Source organism: Hemicordylus capensis, chromosome 2 (genome assembly GCF_027244095.1).
Source record: "Hemicordylus capensis ecotype Gifberg chromosome 2, rHemCap1.1.pri, whole genome shotgun sequence".
Taxonomy (NCBI): Eukaryota; Metazoa; Chordata; class Lepidosauria; order Squamata; family Cordylidae; genus Hemicordylus; species Hemicordylus capensis.
Window position 1 is genome coordinate 75464681 of NC_069658.1, and position 22175 is coordinate 75486855.

General features: G+C 43.0%; 1 protein-coding gene across 1 annotated transcript in view; it reads right to left on the reverse strand.

Annotated features, from left to right (window-relative positions):
- Positions 1-22175, reverse strand: part of MCC (MCC regulator of WNT signaling pathway) — a 340580-nt gene that overhangs the window by 249833 nt on the left and 68572 nt on the right. The window contains exon 3 of the mRNA XM_053295136.1: positions 11644-11855. Within this exon, the coding sequence (XP_053151111.1) occupies positions 11644-11855 (212 nt within the window). The remainder of the gene's footprint in view (positions 1-11643; positions 11856-22175) is intronic.

The window sequence follows — 22175 nt, forward strand, 5'->3', positions numbered from 1 at the left end:
TAAATCCCGTAGGGTTGTTCAAACAGTTCAAAACCAAACTGGTTCGAAAGCTCGGGGTCAAGCCGAACCACCCCCAGTTCAGCTCAACCCCGAGACTGGACCCCCCAGCCCATTAGGGGGGCTTGCAGATTAATTTTTTTTAAATTAACTTACTCGCTCGGGGGGGGGATTCTGAGGCATCTCGGAGGCAGCAGGGGGAATCTATGGAGGTTCCCCCCCCGTATTCCCACCTTCAAAAATGCCCCCGTTCAGCCCTTCTTCAGCCCGTTTGGGCCTTCTCTCCACCAGCACAGCAGCCATTTTGGAGGCCACTGCTCCTGTGAAATGGGCCTCTGCATAGCCTCGGCAGCATTTTAATTCTACCGGAAATATGGATTAGTTTAGGAGAAGCCTAGCTAGGAAGCTCGCCAGGGATGATCAGCATTTCCCCCCCTCATGTGTGCTGCTCTGAGACAAAGGCTTTAATCCGCTACAGATGCCTCTGATAAAGCTCTGCTCAGGAGATTGTCGAGGTAAAATAAAGATGGACCCCTTGCAGATGCAGATGCACAACAATAGGTGCCAGAACCTTTGTGAATACCCTGGGGGCTGACAATGCCAAAGGGCAGAGCCTTGTTGGTAATGACGGGCTCTGTAACAAAAACACAAGTAGCCCCTGCTCATCAGGTGAATAGGGATGTGTAAGTGTCCTCTTTTAAGTCTATGGAGACCAGTAAGTCTACTCAGGGGTAGATTAAGGTCTTTGCCACCAGTAGGCAGCCAAAGATTTGCTGCCCCAGAGTGTCAAGGGTTACCCTTGCCTTTTAAAGTTGGAAGGCGGGGGGGAGTTTATTATCTGTTTTTCTTCCTTTAAAATTACTGCCACACACAGCAGCAGCAGTGCAGAGACAAGAGCTCCTTGTGTGTACCCACCCACCTCCTTAGGATGGTGCGTGCAGCTGGCAGGATGGCAATGTGTGCAGCCGCGCAATCCGGAGAGGGCAGATGGCGAGCGATACATGCTCTGAACTCCAGCCCACCTACCTCCCAAATGAAAGAGATCACCCGACTTTGGACCTTTCTGAGTGCTCAGTTCCAAGCCACCTTGGAACCACCGGGCTCGCCTGCAAGCCCAGTGGTTCCCATGATCAGTAAAAAGCAGGCTAGGCTTTCTTAGACCACTTTCTACTGATCGTGGGAATAGCTTCATAGTCTAGGCTGCTATACTGCTCAAAGCCTCCATTTTTAACATTAGGATTAACAGAAAACTCTGAATCTGTAACACCGATACAGGTTTGCACACACATTCACAGGCACTGTTGTAAACCGCCAGCCACTAAGCAGAAGTCTGTTTCCAAAAAAGATTTCAGCCACATTGCATTTCCTTTTTTGTAAACATAAACTGATATATAAAGATGATCATGGAAGAATTTTGATAGTAGAAATAAAGGTTGGAGATTTAAAATACACAGTAGTGGGCATATACAGTATGCCCCCAATGAGGCAAAAGCGGATTTTTATAGAAAATTGGAAAAGCAACTGATAGAGTCAGATAGACAACGGATTATATTAATGGGAGACTTTAATGGAGTTGTCTCAACACAAGCTGATAGAGATTCAATAGATTTGAGAAAAAATGATGGGAAATTACCAAAAAGCCTTTTTTAATATGGTTGAGCACTTTGGTTTACATGATATATGGAGAATCAAAAATACAGATGCTAAGGAGTATACTTTCTTTTCAGATAGACATAAAACACACACAAGAATAGATATGATCTGGGCTAATCCAGATGTCTTGATAACAATAAAAGATATTGATATATTGCCAAGGAAAACTATCAATGGATATTAAATGAGTCCCTTTTGAATCACTCTAAAACTGTGAAATTAGGTTCACAAAAACTGAAAGAATATTTTGAGATAATTTAAAGGATTATCTACAAATGAAGACAGTATGGGACACCAGTAAGGCGGTGATGAGGGGATTCTTTATTCAACAAAACACATATTGGGGGAGAAAGAAACAAGAGAATGACCTAATCCAGATTCAAATTAAGGACTTGGAAGGGGAAATAATTGGGGGGAAAGGTGATCAAACTTTAATACAACTATTAAAGGTATTAAAACAGAAATATTCCATGTTGCCGGTGGAAGAGATGGAAAGAAATTTAAAATTTCTAAAACAGAAATCTTTTGAACAGGCAAATAAACCAGGCAAATATCTGGCCTGGAAATTAAGAGTTGAACAGCAAAAGAATTATATAATGAATCTGAATACATCCAGTGGTATTACTAATCAACAGTTAGTAATTAAAAGATAATTTTATAAATATTATAAAGAGTTTTATCAAAAAAGAAAGGTTGATATAAATAAAGTAGAACAATTCTTACAATTAAGGAATTTACCAAAATTAAACCTAAAACCAAAATGGACAATTCCTAATTCAGAGCATGGGAGTAATATTGTAGATTGTCTTGAAAAAGATTAGGACTGCTAAGAACCCTACCTAGTGAGCATAATGGAGATGGAAGCATACTTCATCAGGCATCCCAGGAAAGTTATGAGTAAAAATTAATCAAGTATGTATGAACCGATTTCTAAGAAAAGGTCTTAGAGCAACACTTAGAGATAAAAATGTGAAACCAATTAAATATTTGAGAAGATTGGTTTATAAAAGTGGTAAAATAAAGTTTACTTTTCTCCAAAGAGCCAGACAATACCATCAGTCTCTATCATTTTTCTTGTACAACCTGCAGAAAAGTCATACTCCGACAGAATTGTTCAGACAATTTCTTGTGATTGTACAATCCATGTGCTACACAATTTGTGTGGACAATGTGATGCATGGCAGTACCATTCTGGAATACAGTGGTCCCTCTACTTACGAAATTAATCCGTTCCGAATGCACATTTGTAAGTCAAAAAATTCGTAAGTCGAAAAGCGGTTTCCCATAGGAATGCATTGGGAACGGATTAATGCGTTCCGGAGCCTAGAAAAAAGACCCAGACCCCCAGTAAGGCTTGCAAACTGCACAGGAACATTTCTTTTCAAGAATAAACAGGCAGTAAACAGGCAGGCAAGTCAAGGAAACCGCATGTAAAATTCGTAAGTTGAGGAAACCCCATCTAAAAATTTGTAAGTCGAGGAAACCCCATCTAAAAATTTGTAAGTCGAAAAAACCGCATCTAAAACCGGATCTAAAACTGCCGTTTGTAACTCGAAAAATACTTACCGTATTTTACGGACTATAAGACGCTACGGACTATAAGACGCACCTTAATTTTAATCCAGTTTTTCAGAGTTTTAACATAGTAAACTGTTAAAACATATAAGACGCTCCTGAATTTTGGCGGATATTTTTCGAGGAAAAAAGTGAGTCTTATAGTCCATAAAATACGGTATGTCGAGTAGTTTGTAAGTCGAGGGACCACTGTAATTAAATCCATGGGTTTTTGTGAAGAAAGCCATTTATAAACAGGCTTCCTTTTCTCATGCCAGCTTGTGACAGACTACCACATTTCTGTTTCTGTAGCGCTAGTGAGGGTATTTCTCACTAAACCTTCTTCTGAACACTAAAACCATTAAGGCAGATTGGGTACAGAGGCACATACAATTGAGAGCCAAATTTTCAAATGCTTTTCAAGCTTTATATTCAATTTTTATGTAAATGCTCTCCGGATGTTCTAATACGATAGACAATGCAATGCCTGGACAAAATTAGATTTGGACCCAAGCAAACATAGCCTGTTTATTCATTGTTCCTTTGTAAAAAGCATGAACTCAGAGCCATTCTGTTTTGCTCAGAGACAGAACAAAGAATTCCAATTGGACTCTCACTGGGGAAAAAATTCAAATAAGATGTCAAGGAACATATTTTTTCTTGTGATGAAACACTCCATTAAGCAAGATTCCAGAAATATCAAGTGCATTCTGAAGGAAATAGATTAATCCTATTTAGATCATGCAAGGAGTGAAGGACTGAACAGACTTTATATTCCTATAAAGAAGTAATATATTTGGTAGGGGGGAAAATATGCTGCTTTTTATACACAGACAAGATAAAAGAGTAAAAATACACATATCACCAAGATATTCATGCCTCCTAAATGGTAAGAAGTTTCAGGTGCAGTCTTTTCCATGGTCAATTTTCTTGTAAGAGGACAGTACTGGAGACTAGTGATGTGCACAGACTGGTCCAGAGGCCATTCTACAGGCCTCCGGACCAGTCCAAACATGGGGCAGTTCGTGGTTCGACGCCAAGGGGGTGTTCCTTTAAGGGCGGGGGGAGGGTGTACTTACTCCTCCCGCTGCTTTTCCCCCGCTGGCGCACATTTTTTAGGAAGCATTTGGGGCAGTAGGATACCTCCCTGCCGCCCCTTCCCCCTCTCGGCTGCAAAAGGTGAAAGCTTTTTGCAGCCGAGAGGGGAAAGGAAAACGTGCGCCTGCGGGGGGGAAGCAGTGGGAGGGGGAAGTACACCCTTCCCCCGCCCTTAAAGGAACTCCCACCCCAGTGCCAGACCGTAGCTCTGTGGTTCCGTGCACATCCTTACTGGAGACTTGACTGGATATTACAAACCACCATATTTACAAAGTTGAACAGATGATGGGGAGGCAGTCTGACAGAAAAAGATTCTGTTCCGCAAAAGCACAGAGCAGAATCTCACACTTTTCCGAAGCTACTTCTTGCCAGGCAGAACAACGATTTCCCCTCTTATTCTGACAAGTAGCTACCAACCACCAAAGACTATTAAGTAGGCTTGAGCCCGAAACGTTTTGGAGGCCATTGTAGAGGCTTTCAAAACATTTTGGCAGCCAAGGCTGTTTCAGCGTTCTGGAGGCACAGAGGTGTTCCACTCACCTCTCCTGCCGCATTTCCTCCGCTGGCGCTTCGTTGTTTTGAAGCCCCTCAGGGCAGCAGTGTTCCTCTCTGCCTCTCCGTTGCCCTCATCGGCCAAAAGTCCACGGAAGTACCAGGCGCGCATGCGTCCGCCTGCCGCACACGTGCAGCCAGTACTTCCAGCCTCTTCCAGCTGATGAGGGCAACGGGGAGGCAGGGAGGAACACTGCCTCCCCGAGGGTCTTCAAAACAACGGAGTGCTGGCGGAGGAAATGCGGCTGGAGGGGTGAGTGCACCCTCCCCCGCCCTTAAGGGAACACCCCCACCACTGCCTAAACGTGGTGGAGCCATTCCAGGCTCAAGCCACTATTAAGCAAGTAGTTAAGCAACAGAAATGTCTATTGGTGTCAGAACAGCATCCCCACAATATTTCATACTGGATACATATTTTAGTTGCAATAAATGTGGGTTATGCTCAAAACTAAAGCTCATGTGCACACCAACACATTTCTATGCCTCTGAAGCTGCAAGAATGAAAATATAAATGTATCTTAATCAGTAAAAAAATGTCATCAAGTTCTGAGCTAGAATAATAATATGCAGAATTGGCTTTTTGTCCAACTACACACCAAGTTATCTTAGGATCACAGCCTTAGTAGTTGCTAGTGCTGTGTATGAACACTATTATCAGCCTGATACAGGCAGGGTGTAGCCTGGATCACATCAAGCCAATAATGAGTATCAGTGCAATACACTGGGGTGTGTACATTGCATTACTGAATGCAATACATTCAGTAAATGGCTTTACTGAAAATCTGGCTTTTCTGAAGAAATCAGTTGTTGTGTGCAGTGTAACAGCAGTGTTCCAAAACATCATCTTTCCTTCCCTGGTCTTGCCCTAGAACGTACCAGGAAAGAAAGCACTGTAATGACTTTGCATCCTTTTTGTGGTGCGTTACTGGAGGGGGGGAAATGGCCATGCCCTGTAACTACAGGGTACAGTCATCCCCCCACCCCAGTAACACACCAGGAAAAGGATGCAACATCATGGCATTGCTTCCTTTCCTGGTACATTCAAGACCAGAGATGAATAGACAGCAGTTTGAGGCATGTTGCACTAGGTAGTTCCTCTAAGTTGGGAGCTTACATTCCAGACCAGAGTTGTACCAGTACAAAAGGGTGCACTTGCACAACCTGTGGCATACCTCCTACTCTGAAACCTCTTTCTCAGTCCATATATGTTGCAGGGAAGGATGCAAAGCTATCCACTGTCCTCATTGCATAAGTGCAAGTTTGTGCAATCAGATCAAATCTGCAAAAGACTGTGCAACTTTGAGAATCTACTCAGCTATAAACTCCTTGCATGTGTGCATCTTTGTTTATTGCACTGGTATAGCATTAGTCTGGATGTCAGCCACCATCTTTGTTACAATCTATTCACTCCTTTGTTTCAACTGTCTGTATTAATGATATTCTAGCCCAAACCATGTTCTCCAGATGAGGCAAGCTTCATGTTACTCACAAAACAGCAAGTTATCTTATAAGTTATTGCTGCTAATTTTCTAAAGACCATGCATAATAGACCATATGCACCAGTCAGATGGGGCAGTATAATTGTGCCTGCCCATGATAGATTTTTTGCTTGGAAATTAACAACATTTTAAAAAAATTAAGCCACAGACAACTAAGCAAGCCAAGGTATTAACACAACCAGAGAGGTAGTCTGTAGTCATGGCCTTAAAAGTATATCCCATACTGTATTTGTACAAGTCAAATCTTTAAAATGTTACACGTAGTAAAGACCACGAGAAAAATATTGGTAAAACTAAAAATAAGTGATATCCACATTTAATATTTTTACTGGGTGTCTAGTACATCAATATTTACGTAGTTACTTATCTTGCAGTTACCGGTATTTGCAATTACTAGCTTCAGAGACAAACCATGCCTTTGATTATTTGCCCTGGAAGAAAGCTAATGCTGCCTAAGAATGCCCCCTAGCAGTTATTCAGATAAATACACTGACTGGGCAACATATCTCTACAAGTTGTTTTTGGACCCAAAGAGAAGGAAATGAGAGGCAAGGGGAACAAGGGTAATCAATTGAAAAAAGGACAGAACCAAAAGCTTTCAAGTAGTGCTATGGCTTAAAGCAGAAAAAAAAAACCATTTTCATCCTCACCTTTGTAATACAGCCTTGCAGTGAGAACATATTTCTATACCACCCAAAACCTGCGCCTCTTTTATTTTAAAAATTGCCTTTTATTTTTATAAATCCTATTTTCTATCCATTCTGCTCCTATACAAGTGCACAACTTCAATCATTATTGGACTACAACTCCCATAATCCCTAACTATTGGCTGTTATGGCTAGGGATGATGGAGCTGTAGTCCAACAAGTTGAACAGCCCTGCTCTATACCATCCTGCTTCCAACAAGCTCCATTACTAAATATTTCACGATATTTAGGCCCAGGTCTTCTTGGCCCAAGCTTGTTGGATTCCCAACTCAAGCCACTCTGGCAGGTATGCCAGGGTGGGTAGGCCAATAGGCTGGTGTCTTTTGGAGTTCTGTTGTTATTTTCAACTACAAAGCAATTGTAAAAGCTTGTTACATTAGAGCAATATTTGCTCTAAGTCTACAGCATTTGATCCTTAATTTAAGGCAATATAGATGCCTTGAAGAGACAAATGGTAACTCTTTATTTCAGTGCAACCAGACCATTAATGCTCCTTTGGGCAACCATCCAAAATCAATTTTCTTTGCAGTCTGAAATAAATTTAATCCTCTGTAATAGTCTTGATGTCTGTTGTAGTGTGGATAAAAATTGTTTGTATAAGCAGGAGTAAGCACTTACAATCTGAATTCTTCTGTTTATAATCATGGAGTCAAATCAAACCTGAACCCAAAACCCAATTCAGAGATCGTTTTTCAAGCAAAACCAGAACTAAACTTGAACCCAAAAATCTCTTGGTTATCTTGAACTGGAAGCAAAGTCCTATACAGAAGAAGTGGTAACCAGCTCCAAGGACCAAGCAACCTGATTTCAATTAGATGAACAGCATTTTGTTTAACCCTGTTAAATGTATTTTGTTTGCAAAAGCCCTTACTTTTTGGATTATTTAAAAAGACTTAAAGCATAATACATCTTTTTTTCTCAAGTAAAACAGTTACCAGTAGTTATTCATTTTATAGAGTTACCCTACAAGCAAAATAAGTTGATATTATTATTTTTCATGAAGTGCATCTAAACTAGTTCAAAGTATATGAACCAATTACCAAACAATTTTTGAAGTGCCTGCACAGAAAATCCGATGACCCTGAAATGGAACTGAAGCCCAAATGTTTAACAGATTGACTCTATCTTTAAAACATCTATTTTCAAGGTGAGGAAAACAAAACATTAGGCCTGTGCACAGCCCAAAAAGTCAGAGCCAAAGCTGAAGCCTGGGGGTGGGGACACTAACCCCCGAGAAGCACCCACACCACTTCTAGGTCCTAAAGGGAAAGTAAAAGGGATGTCCCCCATGTTTACTTTAATACACAAGCCACAGAAAGCAAAGCAGCTACTTGTGTGCTACTTCTGGACTGCAGCCTGTCTTTTCCAGCCATCTGGTCACAGGATGCATTCTGAATTTGGTAAGTGGGAGGGTAGAGAAAGGAGAGGCGGTGTAAGGGACATGGCACTAGGGATGTGAACAGAACCAGTTTTATGCACTCCCAGGAGGCGGGGGATTGCTTTAAGGGGCAGGGAAGGTGCTGCCTATCTGCCAGCACCCACCCCGCCGCTCTTCCAAAAGTGGGCACATGGAGCTGCAGTGTGCCTCCTTGCAGCCAGGATCAGCATCGCCACACAAATGGCCAATGCACACGCTACCCTGTAACCAGATGGCACATGCATCAGCCACTTGCATGGCAAAGCTGATCCCAGCTGCAAAGAGGCACGCTGCAGCCCCACATGCCCACTTTTTGGAAGAGTACAGGTGGGGGAAGAGTGGTGGGGCAGGGGCTGGCAGCTAGGTAGCGCCTTCTTTGCCCCTTAAAGCAACCCCCTGCCCTCTCCCAACTGTTATGAACGCTGGAACCGGTTTGGCCCTCCTAGAATGGAGCACCAAACAATTCCGTGCACATCCCAACATGGCACAGCACTGCAGAGGGGAAAGGAAGAGGAAGAGAGGGCTGTTGGATCTCCGAAGGCGTTTCACCATGACAGCAGGGAGCCTCCCAACAGTCAGAATGTTGGGAGGCTACCTGCTGTTGTGGTGGAACTTTGTCAGAAAATTCCTGACATAGGGCAAGTTGGGACATACAGTTTGTTGGACCCAACATAATGGATAGCCCTATAAAACACATGGCTATAAAGAGACTCACCCTACCACTTCTGAGAACAGTAATAAAGAGGTAAGACAAAACTTCCCTTTTCCCAGTGTTTTGAGATTCCTAGGGATGACACCTCCAAAAAGCTGTTCCTGCTCATGAATAAGCTACCCTCTGCAAAACGTCTCCCACAAAGGTAGCACTAGAAAAGGATGAAAATACTGCTCTTATAATGTTATGTAAATGTGTATACAAATGTCCAGGTGACTACCCTGCATACTGTTGGAGATGCAGCTCCTGATGGCATCGACTTTTAGCACTAGCAACCCTATTGACCACTAGGGGTAGAGATCGTGAGCAAGGGAATTCCTTGCTTGTCTTAAGTGGGAAGAGCCCTAAGCATGATGGTGAGTGCTTTCAGGATTGCAAGGTTGGATCGACCCAACCTTGCAATCATAGACGTGCCTGCCATCATAAGTATTGCGAATATTTATACACTGCTCTTCAACCAAAGTTCACACAAAGAGTTGTGTGATCAAAACTTTATTTCCCCTGGCCGCCCCCACCCAGCAGCCATCCCCTCGGCCACGCACCGGCTGGCACTGGAATTTTAAAAAATACACAGAGGTTCACGGCAGGGGAAGGCAAGGGGCAAGCAGAGCGAGGTGTGGCGCGGTGGGGTGGTTCTTTCCATCAGTTTCATTTCAAACTTTCTCTCTCTCCCTCAAGCCAAACCTACCTATCCTCTTTCCATCTCTTTCTTTTCTAGCTTTTTTCTCTTTCTCTCCCCCTTCAAGCCTGCCTCATCCCCTTTTTCTATCCCTCTGTCTGTCTCTCTCAAGCTAAGCCTGCACCATTCTCTTTCTCAAGCCAAGCCTGCCCTATTCTTTCCCTCTTTCTTTCCCAGTCTTGCTTCTCTCTTTCCTTCTTATAAAAGCCTGTGTGGTGAAGGATCAAAGTATAATCTTCTTATCAAAAATTAAGAGAAAAACTTCTCTAATTTTTTCCCCTTAGAAGTGCTCTGCATTAAGTGTGATGATTTGGCAGAGGTGGAAAGGAAGAACAATGCATTTTATTGTGTATTTTGTACAGATTGTATTGTATTTATTTTATTAGCATTTTTAATTCAATTTATTTTATTGTAATTTAAATCTTGTAATTTAAATCTTGGCCTGCCAGAACTTCAAAAGTTAAATTTTTATTAAATTCATTTTAATTAATTACACTTTAATTTCATTGGTTTAATTGATTGATATTAAGTGTTACTTTAATAGTCAGCACCCTAAAAATTGCCCTCCACCCCCATAAGCCAAGTTACGGTCAATTCTGGCCTACCAGGTCATTTGAGTTGTGCATGCCTATAGTATAGTACTAATAGATAAACTTGAAACCCCTTTACTAACTGCTGGTCCGAAAACTGCGCAAGAAGAATGTAGCAGTCCTTGAAACTCTGCACGAAGAATTTAGCGGTCCTTGTCTCCAAAAAGGTTGAGAAACACTGCTCTAGACAACATTAATTAGCAGTGCTACCTGTGCTACAGCTGGGGTAGATAAAGAAATCTGCCCTCCAAGCTCACTAACACATACATCTCCCACAGAAGAAAATTACAGAAGTTTCAGAAGCAGCTGACTATCTTATGCAGCATGGAGTGATCGCCTCAGGATGATCCTTACCCAATAGGCCTCTAATGCAATTTCTGAGCCACTTAGCGACAGAGGAGGCAATCTTTGTACCCATAGAGCAGGCAAAAGGTCTTGATTTGCTTATATGTCTTAGTCTTATCTAAATAAAAGTGAAGCGCTCTACAAGTTTAAGGTATACCATTTCCTCTTCATAGGGTAAGAGAGGCCTGCCCCACTGGCCACTTCTTCATTCACTCTTTTCCATAGAGCATTTCTTGAACATACATTCACTCACTTTTATAGTCTGCATAAACGGTGGAAACAAACTGAAAAGTGCAATTTATGTTAACAGTCAAGGTCAAAAATGGGGGAAAAAATTAGGCTCTTTAAGAAGAATTAACTTTGGTTTTCATTACAAAAATGTTGATCACCATGAATTTCCAGAGAGAATAAAGAAACACTGAACTTTTAAGAAAACAGAAATGAAATGAAAATAAATAATGGAATGAATATTTCCCCATATGAATCTGACATGAAGGCTTTCCTTGCACTCCAACTAATTTAAATTTAAAACATTTTTAGAAGCGAATTGCATTGCACTATTAAATCTGAATAAATTATAAAGCACAACTAAATGCCTTGCAGATCCAAGTCCTTTTTGAATGCCAATCTTCAATAACAAAGCAAAATGCTGGTGACTGATTATTTGCAAAAAATTAAAAAAATTAATGATGCTCTCTTATATGAAAACAGCAGCAGTCTGGTAGCCTCCTATGGGCTATGATTCAAAGCATTAATTAACAAACTTAACAAGCTAAACGGGGGTGAGGAAGGACTTAACAAATTATTATTATTATTTCCATGAATAAAAAGTGTACTCACAGTGTTAGCAAGTTCTAAGTAACTTCCTCCAACTGAATTGCTAAGATTGGAGGCCTGAGTAAGCAGTCTCTGCAGTGCAGCTTGTTGATTCGTGGTGTTGCCTCCACATTCCAAGAGCTTCTGTAGAGCTGAACGACTGTGCAAGTCAGGACTCTGAAGGTCTCTAGCTCCAGAGTCGTATTCCCAGCTCTCTCTAGCTCCTGATAGGGCACCTGGAACACAACAAAAGAAAAACAAAGAATTTGCTTATAATGAAGAATCATATCATCCAGCTTCAGATAGGTAATGTTCAGTGACAATGACAGCACTCAAACCTAGCCCCCTTAGCTCTAAAGCCAGAGAACTTCTTTATACTGCCACCTCATCATTCTTTTGAATCCCTCTCCAACCCACCATTTCAGTAAAGCCTTAGGCAAAACACCATAATTCACATGCTCTGATGCAGTGTAACACTGTATATTTAAGACTGGGGAGCCAGTGACAGCTGCCATCAACCCTAAGAGGTTGCCATTAACCCTCATAACTGTTGATTGGGCCTGTGCAAAGCTTTGGCCAAAGCTGAGTACTCTGCACAGTCTGCCTGGTACCATGCGGATGTGGCCATTCCCAAAGGCACTTTATGCAGTGCTCGTGGGACTCCTTTAAGAAAATCTGAGCACCACACATTGGAAAGCATGCCCAGAGTGCTGGAAAGTATAGCCCTTCCCAGCACTTTCTGCATACAGCTCTTAAGAGAAGGCTCCATCTCTCTTAAAGGGCCCTCTCAGCACTGAAAAAAGAACAATACTGTGCAGTGGGAAATGGGTCTCACATTGAAGGATGTTGTTTTTTGCCCAAGTGGCTCCTTTAGATTCTAAGAGGCAGAGATCTAGTCTTTTGATTGTAATCTCTAAATACAAGAATGCTATACACACACGGCACTATGCTAAAAAAACCCACACTATATCTTCCTTTGATCACAAAAACACTCCAGTTACACTGTATCTTTACACTCTTTAGTGTCCTTTCCACTTGGTTCTCTGCACAAACACCAGTTGTACATAACTCCCACACTGCATCCTTCTTCCCCTTCAATCTTTGCACAAGTTGCACAATTAGATACTGGACTACTAGACCCCTCTACTTTTGTCTGCCTGCAATCACTAGACCTGTTTTTGTCTCTTTCTGCTTATTCAGACTTTGATTTGGACTTGGGATTCAGACAGTGAACCAGAATACTCCCAATGTGAACTTGCAACCATGTTGGCTATGCACACTTGAGCCTACTTCGACAAAGGGGCATCCCTTGTTGAACCAGGGTGCTGACGGATGGTCCAGTAAAGAGTCAGCAGCAAAAAGAAAGTGACAAGCCCCAAACAATCCACATGGAACTTAGCTACATTTGAGTGAGTGCATTTCTAGATAAAGTGTTTAGGAATATGGCCTAAGTTCACTTAATGTGGATTTTTAAATTTTTTACATTTATAGTCCGGTCCTCCTATGAAAAGCCCAGAGTGGTGTACATGTTGTGTTTCCTCATGACAACCCTGTGAGATAAGTTAGGCTGAGAGATAAGTGATTGGCCCAGAGTCGCCCAGTGAGTTTCATGGCTGAATGAGGATTTGAACTCCGATCTCCGTAGTCCTAGACCAACACTACAACATACTGGTATTTACAATTAACTAGAGTTATTACCTCTTATTAATTACCTTGACACCTCCTTATATCAGAGGTGTGCTTAGGTAATTTTGGAGCATGGACCAAAAGGCCTCTGGAGCCTCGCCCCACTGCAAGTTAAGCATCATCCCCCTACACACACCATACACACACACTGTGACAAACACAGTATTTTTAACACGTGGGTTCTTGAGGGCACAAACAGCAAATGAGCTGACAAGAACGTAAAAATATAAAACAGGTATATTCATGCAAATATGCATTAGTAGAAACATTTCAACACACAACTCAACATATTCCCATCCCACGTATTTCTTTCCCCACTCCTCCCGCCCGCCTCTGTCTCTAAAGCACCCAGCGCAGGTCATCATCACACTTGGCCACCGGCACAGTGCTGGCCAGTGGCGACCGCACCACCCAGGACAGACTAAGGAGGATTTGCAGGGCTCCAAGGGCTGTGGAGGCCCTGGACTTCGGACCCAAACTCTAGGGTTATACTCAAGATGGTTAAAGAATCAGCCACAGGTCATTCCAAACTACTGCAATTTTACCATAATGTGTTTAAAGTTAAAATGACGCTGACAGAAAAGAACATACTCTGTTGAACACAGATTGAAAAAATAGTTCTTCCGAGACAGTGAGTATATTAGATTAATGTGTAAGAATAAGTAGCCACAAGCAGCAGCAGAGCAACAGTTTTACTGAACAGTTCACATTTACTTATGCGCATGCATTACTCAAGCTTTAGTGACGAAACATTTAACACTCTCTGAACTCACAAATGGAAACTATCATAGCTACTAATGGTGAGATGGGCTTATACAAGTACAAGGCACTGCAGGAATCGTAAGACTGAGCAATATTTTGACAGTCGGAGCAGGTAATAGCTTTGAAGTACAACAGTCAGAACTGATTTTATACTAACAATCAGAAATGGGTCTACTCTGGAGTAAGGGACCTTGAGGGAAAGTGGCCCTGGTGTGGTAGGGAAGAGAAGTGGAGCTCCTGCTGCGGCCTCATTGAGTGCCAGGCCCTTGCCTCGCTCTAGGTGGCAGCACTTCACTTGGTAGCACTTTGTCATGTCTTCCAATCCCACCTCCTCAAAACTCAACCTCTTCCAAAGAGCTTTTGGGCTAGAAAGGCACTTCCTTCTACCTTCTCACCAGCTCTGACTTCAATCCAAAAGGATAGCCTTGACAGGGATGGGGAGAGTCTGAAGACCTGGGCCAACCTGTCTTCCCCCATCCTGTCTTTTGCAGGCTTCATTTAATTAATTATACTAGTGGGCCCGGGCGCAGAGCATCTGCGCCTCTAGTTGGGCCCAGCTGTTCCCTCCATGCTGCCGCCTCACCCCGGGGGGCCAGGGCCAGGCCGTCCCGCCACCGCTCCCTCCGCCTTGCTGTCTGCCTCCTCGGGGTGGCGGGGCTTCGCCCTCCACCTGCCCCCCTCCTCCTCAGGGCTGTGGGGCTTTGCCTGCTGCCCCAACTGGCTCCTGGAGCGCACTCCTCCCTCCCAACCTTGCACGTGTCGCCCCCTCTGGGCTTATCATTGGTTGCAGATGCAGGGGGGACGGAGCTTGCCACATCCCCACGCACCCCCTCTACAGGAAATTAATTATATAGATTATATTATTATATTTCTATCCTACTTTTCCTCTAAGGAGCCCAGAAGTTATGTTTATCCTGTACATCATTTATGTTTATCCTCGCAACAACTCTGTGAGGTAGGTCCAGAATACCTCATCTGCTCCAGGTCCTTGCTGGAGCAACAGCTTATGCAGAGATACATGACTGGCCCAAAGTCACCCAGTGAGTTTTATGGCTTAATGGGGATTTGAACTCAAGTCTCCCCAGTTCTAGTCCAACACTCTAACCACTATACCACACTGGTTCACCTATGGAGAGGCTTTCCCAGTCTAGCCTTCCCTTTCAGGAGAGTTGCCATCAGGGATGTACTGAGAAGCAAGCCTGGCTTCTGGAGAAAGGCCTTTGCATCCAGGGGCCCAGTCAGTGCAGTAAACGACCACTGGCTGCATTTTGCACCAACAGCCAGCAAGAAATTGCAGCTACAGCTGATCACCCCCAGCTTACAATCATGTTGTGAGGACAACTCAAGTGCCTGTCAGTATGCTGCGTATGAGATGTACTGACCCACAGGCAGGCCTTCTTGACTGCTCTGGACGATACCTCAGATGAAGAAGACTGGGTGGGTAGACAGCCTGCAACTACTGCAGACCTCAAAGGATCCAGGACCCTCAAAGGCATCCAAGGACCCTGTGCCCCAAGACTTCACTCTGTGCAAGGCCAGAGAACACCATATTACCATCCAATTCAGATTCCAAAGGGTCACTAAGTGAAACAGAGTTGCCACAGCCTTGATGAAGCTTAAGATGACAGCAGCAGGCGAGGTCCCTTTAAACCCTCTGGAGCCTTGCCCTGGGGGCAGAGTTAACTTGTCTCCAAGCTAGAGCTACCGTATAAGGATAAAATACTTCTATCTGCTCCAGGTACTTGCTAGAGCAACAGCTTATGCAGAGCTCTCGTGAATCTGCTGTCTTAGCCTGTTCTCTGGTTCCTGGCCCTGAATAGTTGGCATCGGCCTGCCTGACTTCGCTTTTGCCTGACCTCAATACCTACTGCTTTCTGGCGTTATCTCAGCCTGGCTGACTCTGCTTTCGCCTGGTCCCCTACCCACTGCTTTCCAGTGTGACCTCAGCCTGCCTGACTCTACCTTCATTCTGCTTGTGTATTTGCTGCCCATACCTCAATTAATGCATTAGTTTTGAAAGTGCCACAACTCTCTTCCCTAGCCTTAGCTTGAAAGCTTTCTATGGTCTTGCCCCACTAGATATTTCTGCTTCTATTTATTTATGTATTTGAACATTTTTATACCACCCAAAACTTACCTCTCTGGGCGGTTTACAACAACATTTGCCAGGATACATTATTTCTCCTTCAAATTCATCCTTAAAACCTCTGTTTTCTATGAGATCTCCCATATACACTGATGTTTATTATGGATGGAACAGACCATGGGCATGGTATCCAACCTGTGCTTGATAGGGCTGTTTTCAAATTTAAAATCAGTGCCATAGCTCAGGGGTAACCATGGATACAACATTGCTGCTGGAGACTCAAAGGACATCTACAGCAAAGAGTGTCTTTTTACAAATCTGGCTGGTAAGCACCTCCTGGAAAGAAATGGCCCTGCCATGGTTACCCAAACTTTAGAAACCTCTGGGCTTGCTTAAAATAATATACATGAGGCTCACTTTAAAAAGCCTTCAGAAACTTCGTCCAATATGGCATCCAGGTTGCAGGGAGGTTTCCCCATTGTGAGCCTATTAAATTTATACTGCTCTGTTCCTGACACATATGTTTATATATACATTAATATATATAAAAGCTGGTCTTGGAGAACATGCAGGGTGATGGCAGGGGGAGGGGGGACCAGGAAAATTGTACAGAAGGACTTCTGCAGCAGTTTCCCCCACCTCACCACCACCACTCTCGACGCTCTCTGAGGGGGGAGCAGAGCCAGCCAGCCAGCTAGCAGTCTTCCTCAGTCCTCGCGGCGCCCCCTCGCCACCACCTCCCCCTCCCTGCCAAAAGTTTTCCACACTCAGTCTCAGACCTCCTTTTCTTTCCATCCTGACCAGAGCCCACAACCCCCCAGACCCTGACACATTGATTTATTTGTAGCAGCAGTGCACTTACTTATTTAATTGGCAGCAGCACAAACAAGGACAGCACAAGCACAGCACGCTCTGTTCTCTCCATCATCATCCTGTCCACTCCACCCACCCACATGGCCCGCAGTGCACACGCTCTCCACTCGGATCGCCAGTTGCTAGGCCAGCCAGCCAATGGGTACCCGTGCCTGCCCGGACAGATCTCATGACTTGCGAGTCGTGCCTGTGTGCCAAGGGTGGGGCGGGGTGCGGCGGGCGCCGCCCAGACTGAAAATTTAAAAAAAAAATTGTGGTGGAGGGGCGGGGCATGGCAGGCACTTTGCGCCCTTTCAGTATGGCGCCTAGGGCACGTGCCCTGCCTGCCCCACCCTGGATCCACCTTTGTTCTCTATATAACATCCCAAACTTCTAGAGGGTCCCCTAGACCTTTAGAAGTCTTTTGAGGGGGGTGCTTATAGGTTGCAATGGAAAAAAGGGCCAGGAAAGTTTCCTTACCTAAGCTACCTTAGGATCCAATCTATAATATATATATATTCATATTCACATTCTCACTCACACACTGCAATGCCAATTTGGTTTGTTCAACTCTCTGGAAACATTACAGGCAGTATATTTATATTGTCTGCAATCTTAGGCTGATAAAAGCCCATTAAAACTTCTCAACAAAAACAACATAAAGCAAAGATTCAAGTCATTTTACAACTTGGAATGAAAGAAGGGAAAGGCCTGGTATATACAGCACTACTGTGGATAAACTAAGAATTGCAATTATGCCAAATCTGCTTCTTTGGAATTCTGAACTACAGGAGACCCTCATTAGCTGTGGTTTCATGGATCATGGTTTCATGTATTTGAGGATGGACATAGAGACCCAGTTTCTTTATATGCAGCATTTCCCATAAAAGTGGTTGTTAAAGCTGAAGGAAAAACTTCTGAAGCTTGGACTCTCCTCTAAACTCTTAATTGTGAAAGGGCACAAACAGGTTATTAGAATATTGAAGCATCGTATTTTAGACGTCAAAATGCGGGGGGGGGGGAAGTAAACACTCCACTTGCATTAAGAATTGACAGGTAACTCCTTCTCTATCCCCAGCCTTTCTCTACCTTTCCCACTTGACATGCCCAACACATCAGAGAGTTTTTACCCTGGCCCGTCTCAATGTTTTCCTATCAGCATGGAAAGAAGGCAGATATTAAAAGATATCCTATCATCTGCAAAAGTGACTCTGTGATTCAGGAGAAGTGGAAGATGTGGCACATATTTTATTTCACTGTGTTTTCTATAGCACCCCATGCAGTATATTGACTTTACCCCTTTCAGCAGATTTACCGGGAAGATCCTTATAATTTTATGTAATCTATCTTTTTGCTGTTATGTTACTTTCTGTGTTGCTAAATTCTGCAACATTGCATATAAAATCTGTCAAGTAATGGTTACGGTTCCCTCAACTGGTTTAAGTGAACTGTTCGTTATCTAAATATGGTAAGTTTGGTAGACTGACTATACTGACTGTATGCTTGCTATGAACTGTAATTGTTGTAAAATTTCTGGACAAGTACCATAATAAAGATCTATCTATCCACAGCATGAAATATGGGCGATTTTTGCCTATCTGTGGTTCCTGAGTGGCCAGAAATGACTTCTGAAGTTATTTCCAGCTGCCAATTTGAAGCACAGAGCCATTTTGTGACTCTTTTTTGTTTAAAAATATACATTTTAAATGAAAAATAATAGGATTTGGAGGGTTGGGGGAGGGGGATGTTCCCAGAGAACAAGGTACTCTACCTTTCTACCCTTATTTCTGCCCCTCCCTGCATTTTTAGTTTTATTTTTAAGGTCAAGAAACCTAACCACCACCACCCCAATCTCCATACACTCAAGGTCTCGTTATGTGCAGTTTCATTATCTGTGGAAATTGGCAAGAATGTGAATAATGGGGGCCACTTGTATTTTAAATTCTTGAATAACGTCAAGTATTTAAAGTACTTTTGTGACATTAATTTTAAACTAGTATGGTCACTCGAGGAGTATTTTCTAGGAATCTGTTTTACAGTAAATTTCTAAGTAAAATTGAGCTTATACCCTCTAGTGGTCAAACTTCACAAAACAAAACCCTAACATAATCTTTAACTTTACAGGTGGCATCCTGTTCTAGGCTGAACCGGATTTCTGCCAAGACAAAGATCTGGGAGGGACACAGACCTTAAACAGTTCCAAGGGAAAAGAGGTCAGGACTTCAGCTATCTTGAAAAAGAAACTAACAAAAAGAGAGCTGGGTGTAATAGCACAGTGTTACCTCAGTGATTGCTTGAAACAGACTGCTGCTAGTTTGTATGGCTGTCACAAGGCAGAGTGAATTTCCTAGGTACTTCTTCCCTAGGGACAGCTCTGTTGCTTAAAGGAAACATGCCCGATTTTACGTGTTCGTTCCAGCAGCACTAGAGGACTTCAACTAGGGCTGGCAGATCCTCAGGGATTTCTCAGGGGATGAAAGTACAGCTATGTCTCCAGCAGTGTTCTAATTTCCCCCCCATCTGTGTGCAGAATGACTTTTGTTCTGGGCAGCAGTATCAAGGCAGTGTGTAGGGATGTGCATTCAGAGTGGGGCCTTCCTGATTCAACCTGAGTGGGATCTAAAATTAACTGAGTGGATATCAACAAACTTTTGAGTGCGTACACATGTGCATGCCTTAGCAGGAACACTGGTCTCCAGGACATTGTAAAAAACGTGGCTGGGGTTCTCCTGCTGTGGAGGGTTCAGGTGGGGTTGCTTGGGGTCTGGGTTGAAGGGTCTTCCCAGCCTGTCTCATCCAAACTAGGTCTGAAGATCCCAGATGCAGGGTCATGACAAGATGGAATACCGATCCCAGCAAAGTCCATGAGGGATAGTATCTATCTATCTATCTATCATATTTATGTACTGCCCAAAACACAAGTCTCTGGGCAGTTTACAATACAATAAAAACGTAAAAACACATTGACAAGTCATGTCACAGAAATCAGCTGAGGTATTTACTTAACATTTTTGTTGGGTTATTTATAAGAATGGATTTGACTGGACAAAGTAGTATTCATATTTGCATACATATATCTGTACTGTATTTCAGTTTAATGTGTTTTAGTTGCTTAATGTATTTCTCAGTGAAAGAAAAACCAAGTCACTGTCCGAAAATTGCTTACATGTTTCAAAAGAGTTTTTACATTTTGATACTTTCCATTATAACACAATCACTTCTCTGTTATTCTCCTATTGCACATAATTATGACAGATGCACTCTAACCTATGCCTTCTCTAATTCATGTGTATTTCTAAAGAAAAAGAATACATCTTGGTGCTAGGGATTAACTATTATACCTTTTTCGTGACATTTTCTGACATTACAGAATAACTGAATGAAAAGTAAGAGGACACATGGGTCATAAAGAAAGAAACCATATACATAAGAATATGTATATAAACCGTGTATAGTAATCTATTGAAACCGTGTATAGTAATCTATTTTCACTCCACTAGGGTGAAAAATCACATGCCAATCAGCATGCATGTTTGGGTGCGTTTCAGTTCTTTATTGCCTATTAAAAAAATAAGAATCCAGATAATTAACTCTAATAGTGGTGATTTTATACTTTTAAAAAACAAGCAAGGCAAGAAAAAAAAGTTAGCTTCTGAATCTTTTTGTTACCATCAGTCCAACTCAACTTCTGCAATATAAAGTTTGTTTTTACTTTAAGACTCAACAAGGAGATGCTGTGCCATATACCATGATATTTCTTAAAATTATACTTAGGTTACAAATATGCTGTGAGTCTACTGCAGTTGTCTATAAGATGTGCCCCTTCTGAAGTACCCCATCCTGAACAACCAAGCTAGATATGTTGGACAAGTCAATATCAAAGTTGTGAAGTAAGCATATTTTTTAAAAAATAATGTCATAATGGTAGGGTTTGGGACACTGATCACATGCATACAAGTGTGAGAAAATAATCAATCTCTAGAAATCAATGATGGTGCATGTTTGTCTGAATGTTTTCGTTTTAATCTAACAGAGAAGAGAAATAAAAGCATTACATTCTCCCTTTAAAATATCATGCCACATCACCTGTGCTAGTAACCACTTATAATACCCACTTAATTTCAACAACATCCAAAGGTTCTCTAATCAGAGAACAGCAGCAGTGCACTGAGCCAAAATAGGAGATAAAAGCAAAAATCTTCAGTGAACTGTACTGTCAATGGTTATTTTGCTTCACATCATGCTAAGTGCTTTCAGCTACAGCTGCTCTGATACTTGAAATAAAATGAATTTTACTGGTGAGTGTTCACTGTAGATTACCACCAATATGGTGAAGAATATGTATCATGATGCTCTTATTTGAGATATTCATATAAATACTAGATCAAACACTAGGCCTGTGCAAGTCGGAAACCCAGGAATTCTGATACCGGAATTCCTGGGCCCTACCATCAGGAGCGCATGTGTAAAGTGCATAAATCAAGTGCCCCAAGTAGCCCACTGGTGGCAGTGGCCCTTTCACTGGCTCCCCAGCACTGGCACGGGGGCAGCTGAGTTGTGCAGCAATGTTCAGGAGTTTGGGGGAGGTGGACAGGGAGTGACCAACTTCCCCCTTAGAAACACAGGAAACTGCCTTAAATCGAGTCATACCATTGGTCTCCCAGCAGACCATGACTCGCACAGACTTAGGAACATAAGAAGCAGCCATATACTGAGTCAGACCATTGGTCTATCTAGCTCAGTATTGTCTATACAGACCGGCAGCGGCTTCTCCAAGGTTACAGGCAGGAATATCTCTCAGCCCTATCTTGGAAAAGCCAGAGAGGGAACTTGGAACCTTCTGCTCTTGCCAGAGAGCAGAAGGGGGAAGTTCGTCACTCCCCGCCCACCTTCCCCAAACTTCCAATGAAGTTCTTTCAAAATCGATCAAAAGGAGTCTGGAGCACAGGCATAACTGGGGGAGCAGGCAGGGCACATGCCCTAGGCGTCACTTGGGGGGCGCAAAATCGCCATGTGGACCCCCACCTTGTCCCGCCCCCACCCACCCAAAAAATTCTTAGCTTTTAATTGGGCGCTGCTGCTGGCCACCAGCGCAGTACCCCAATGAGCTCAGCTCTGGGCGCCCGGATGGACCTCCGCCTAGCACTCCCCACCACCCCCACTCATGCAT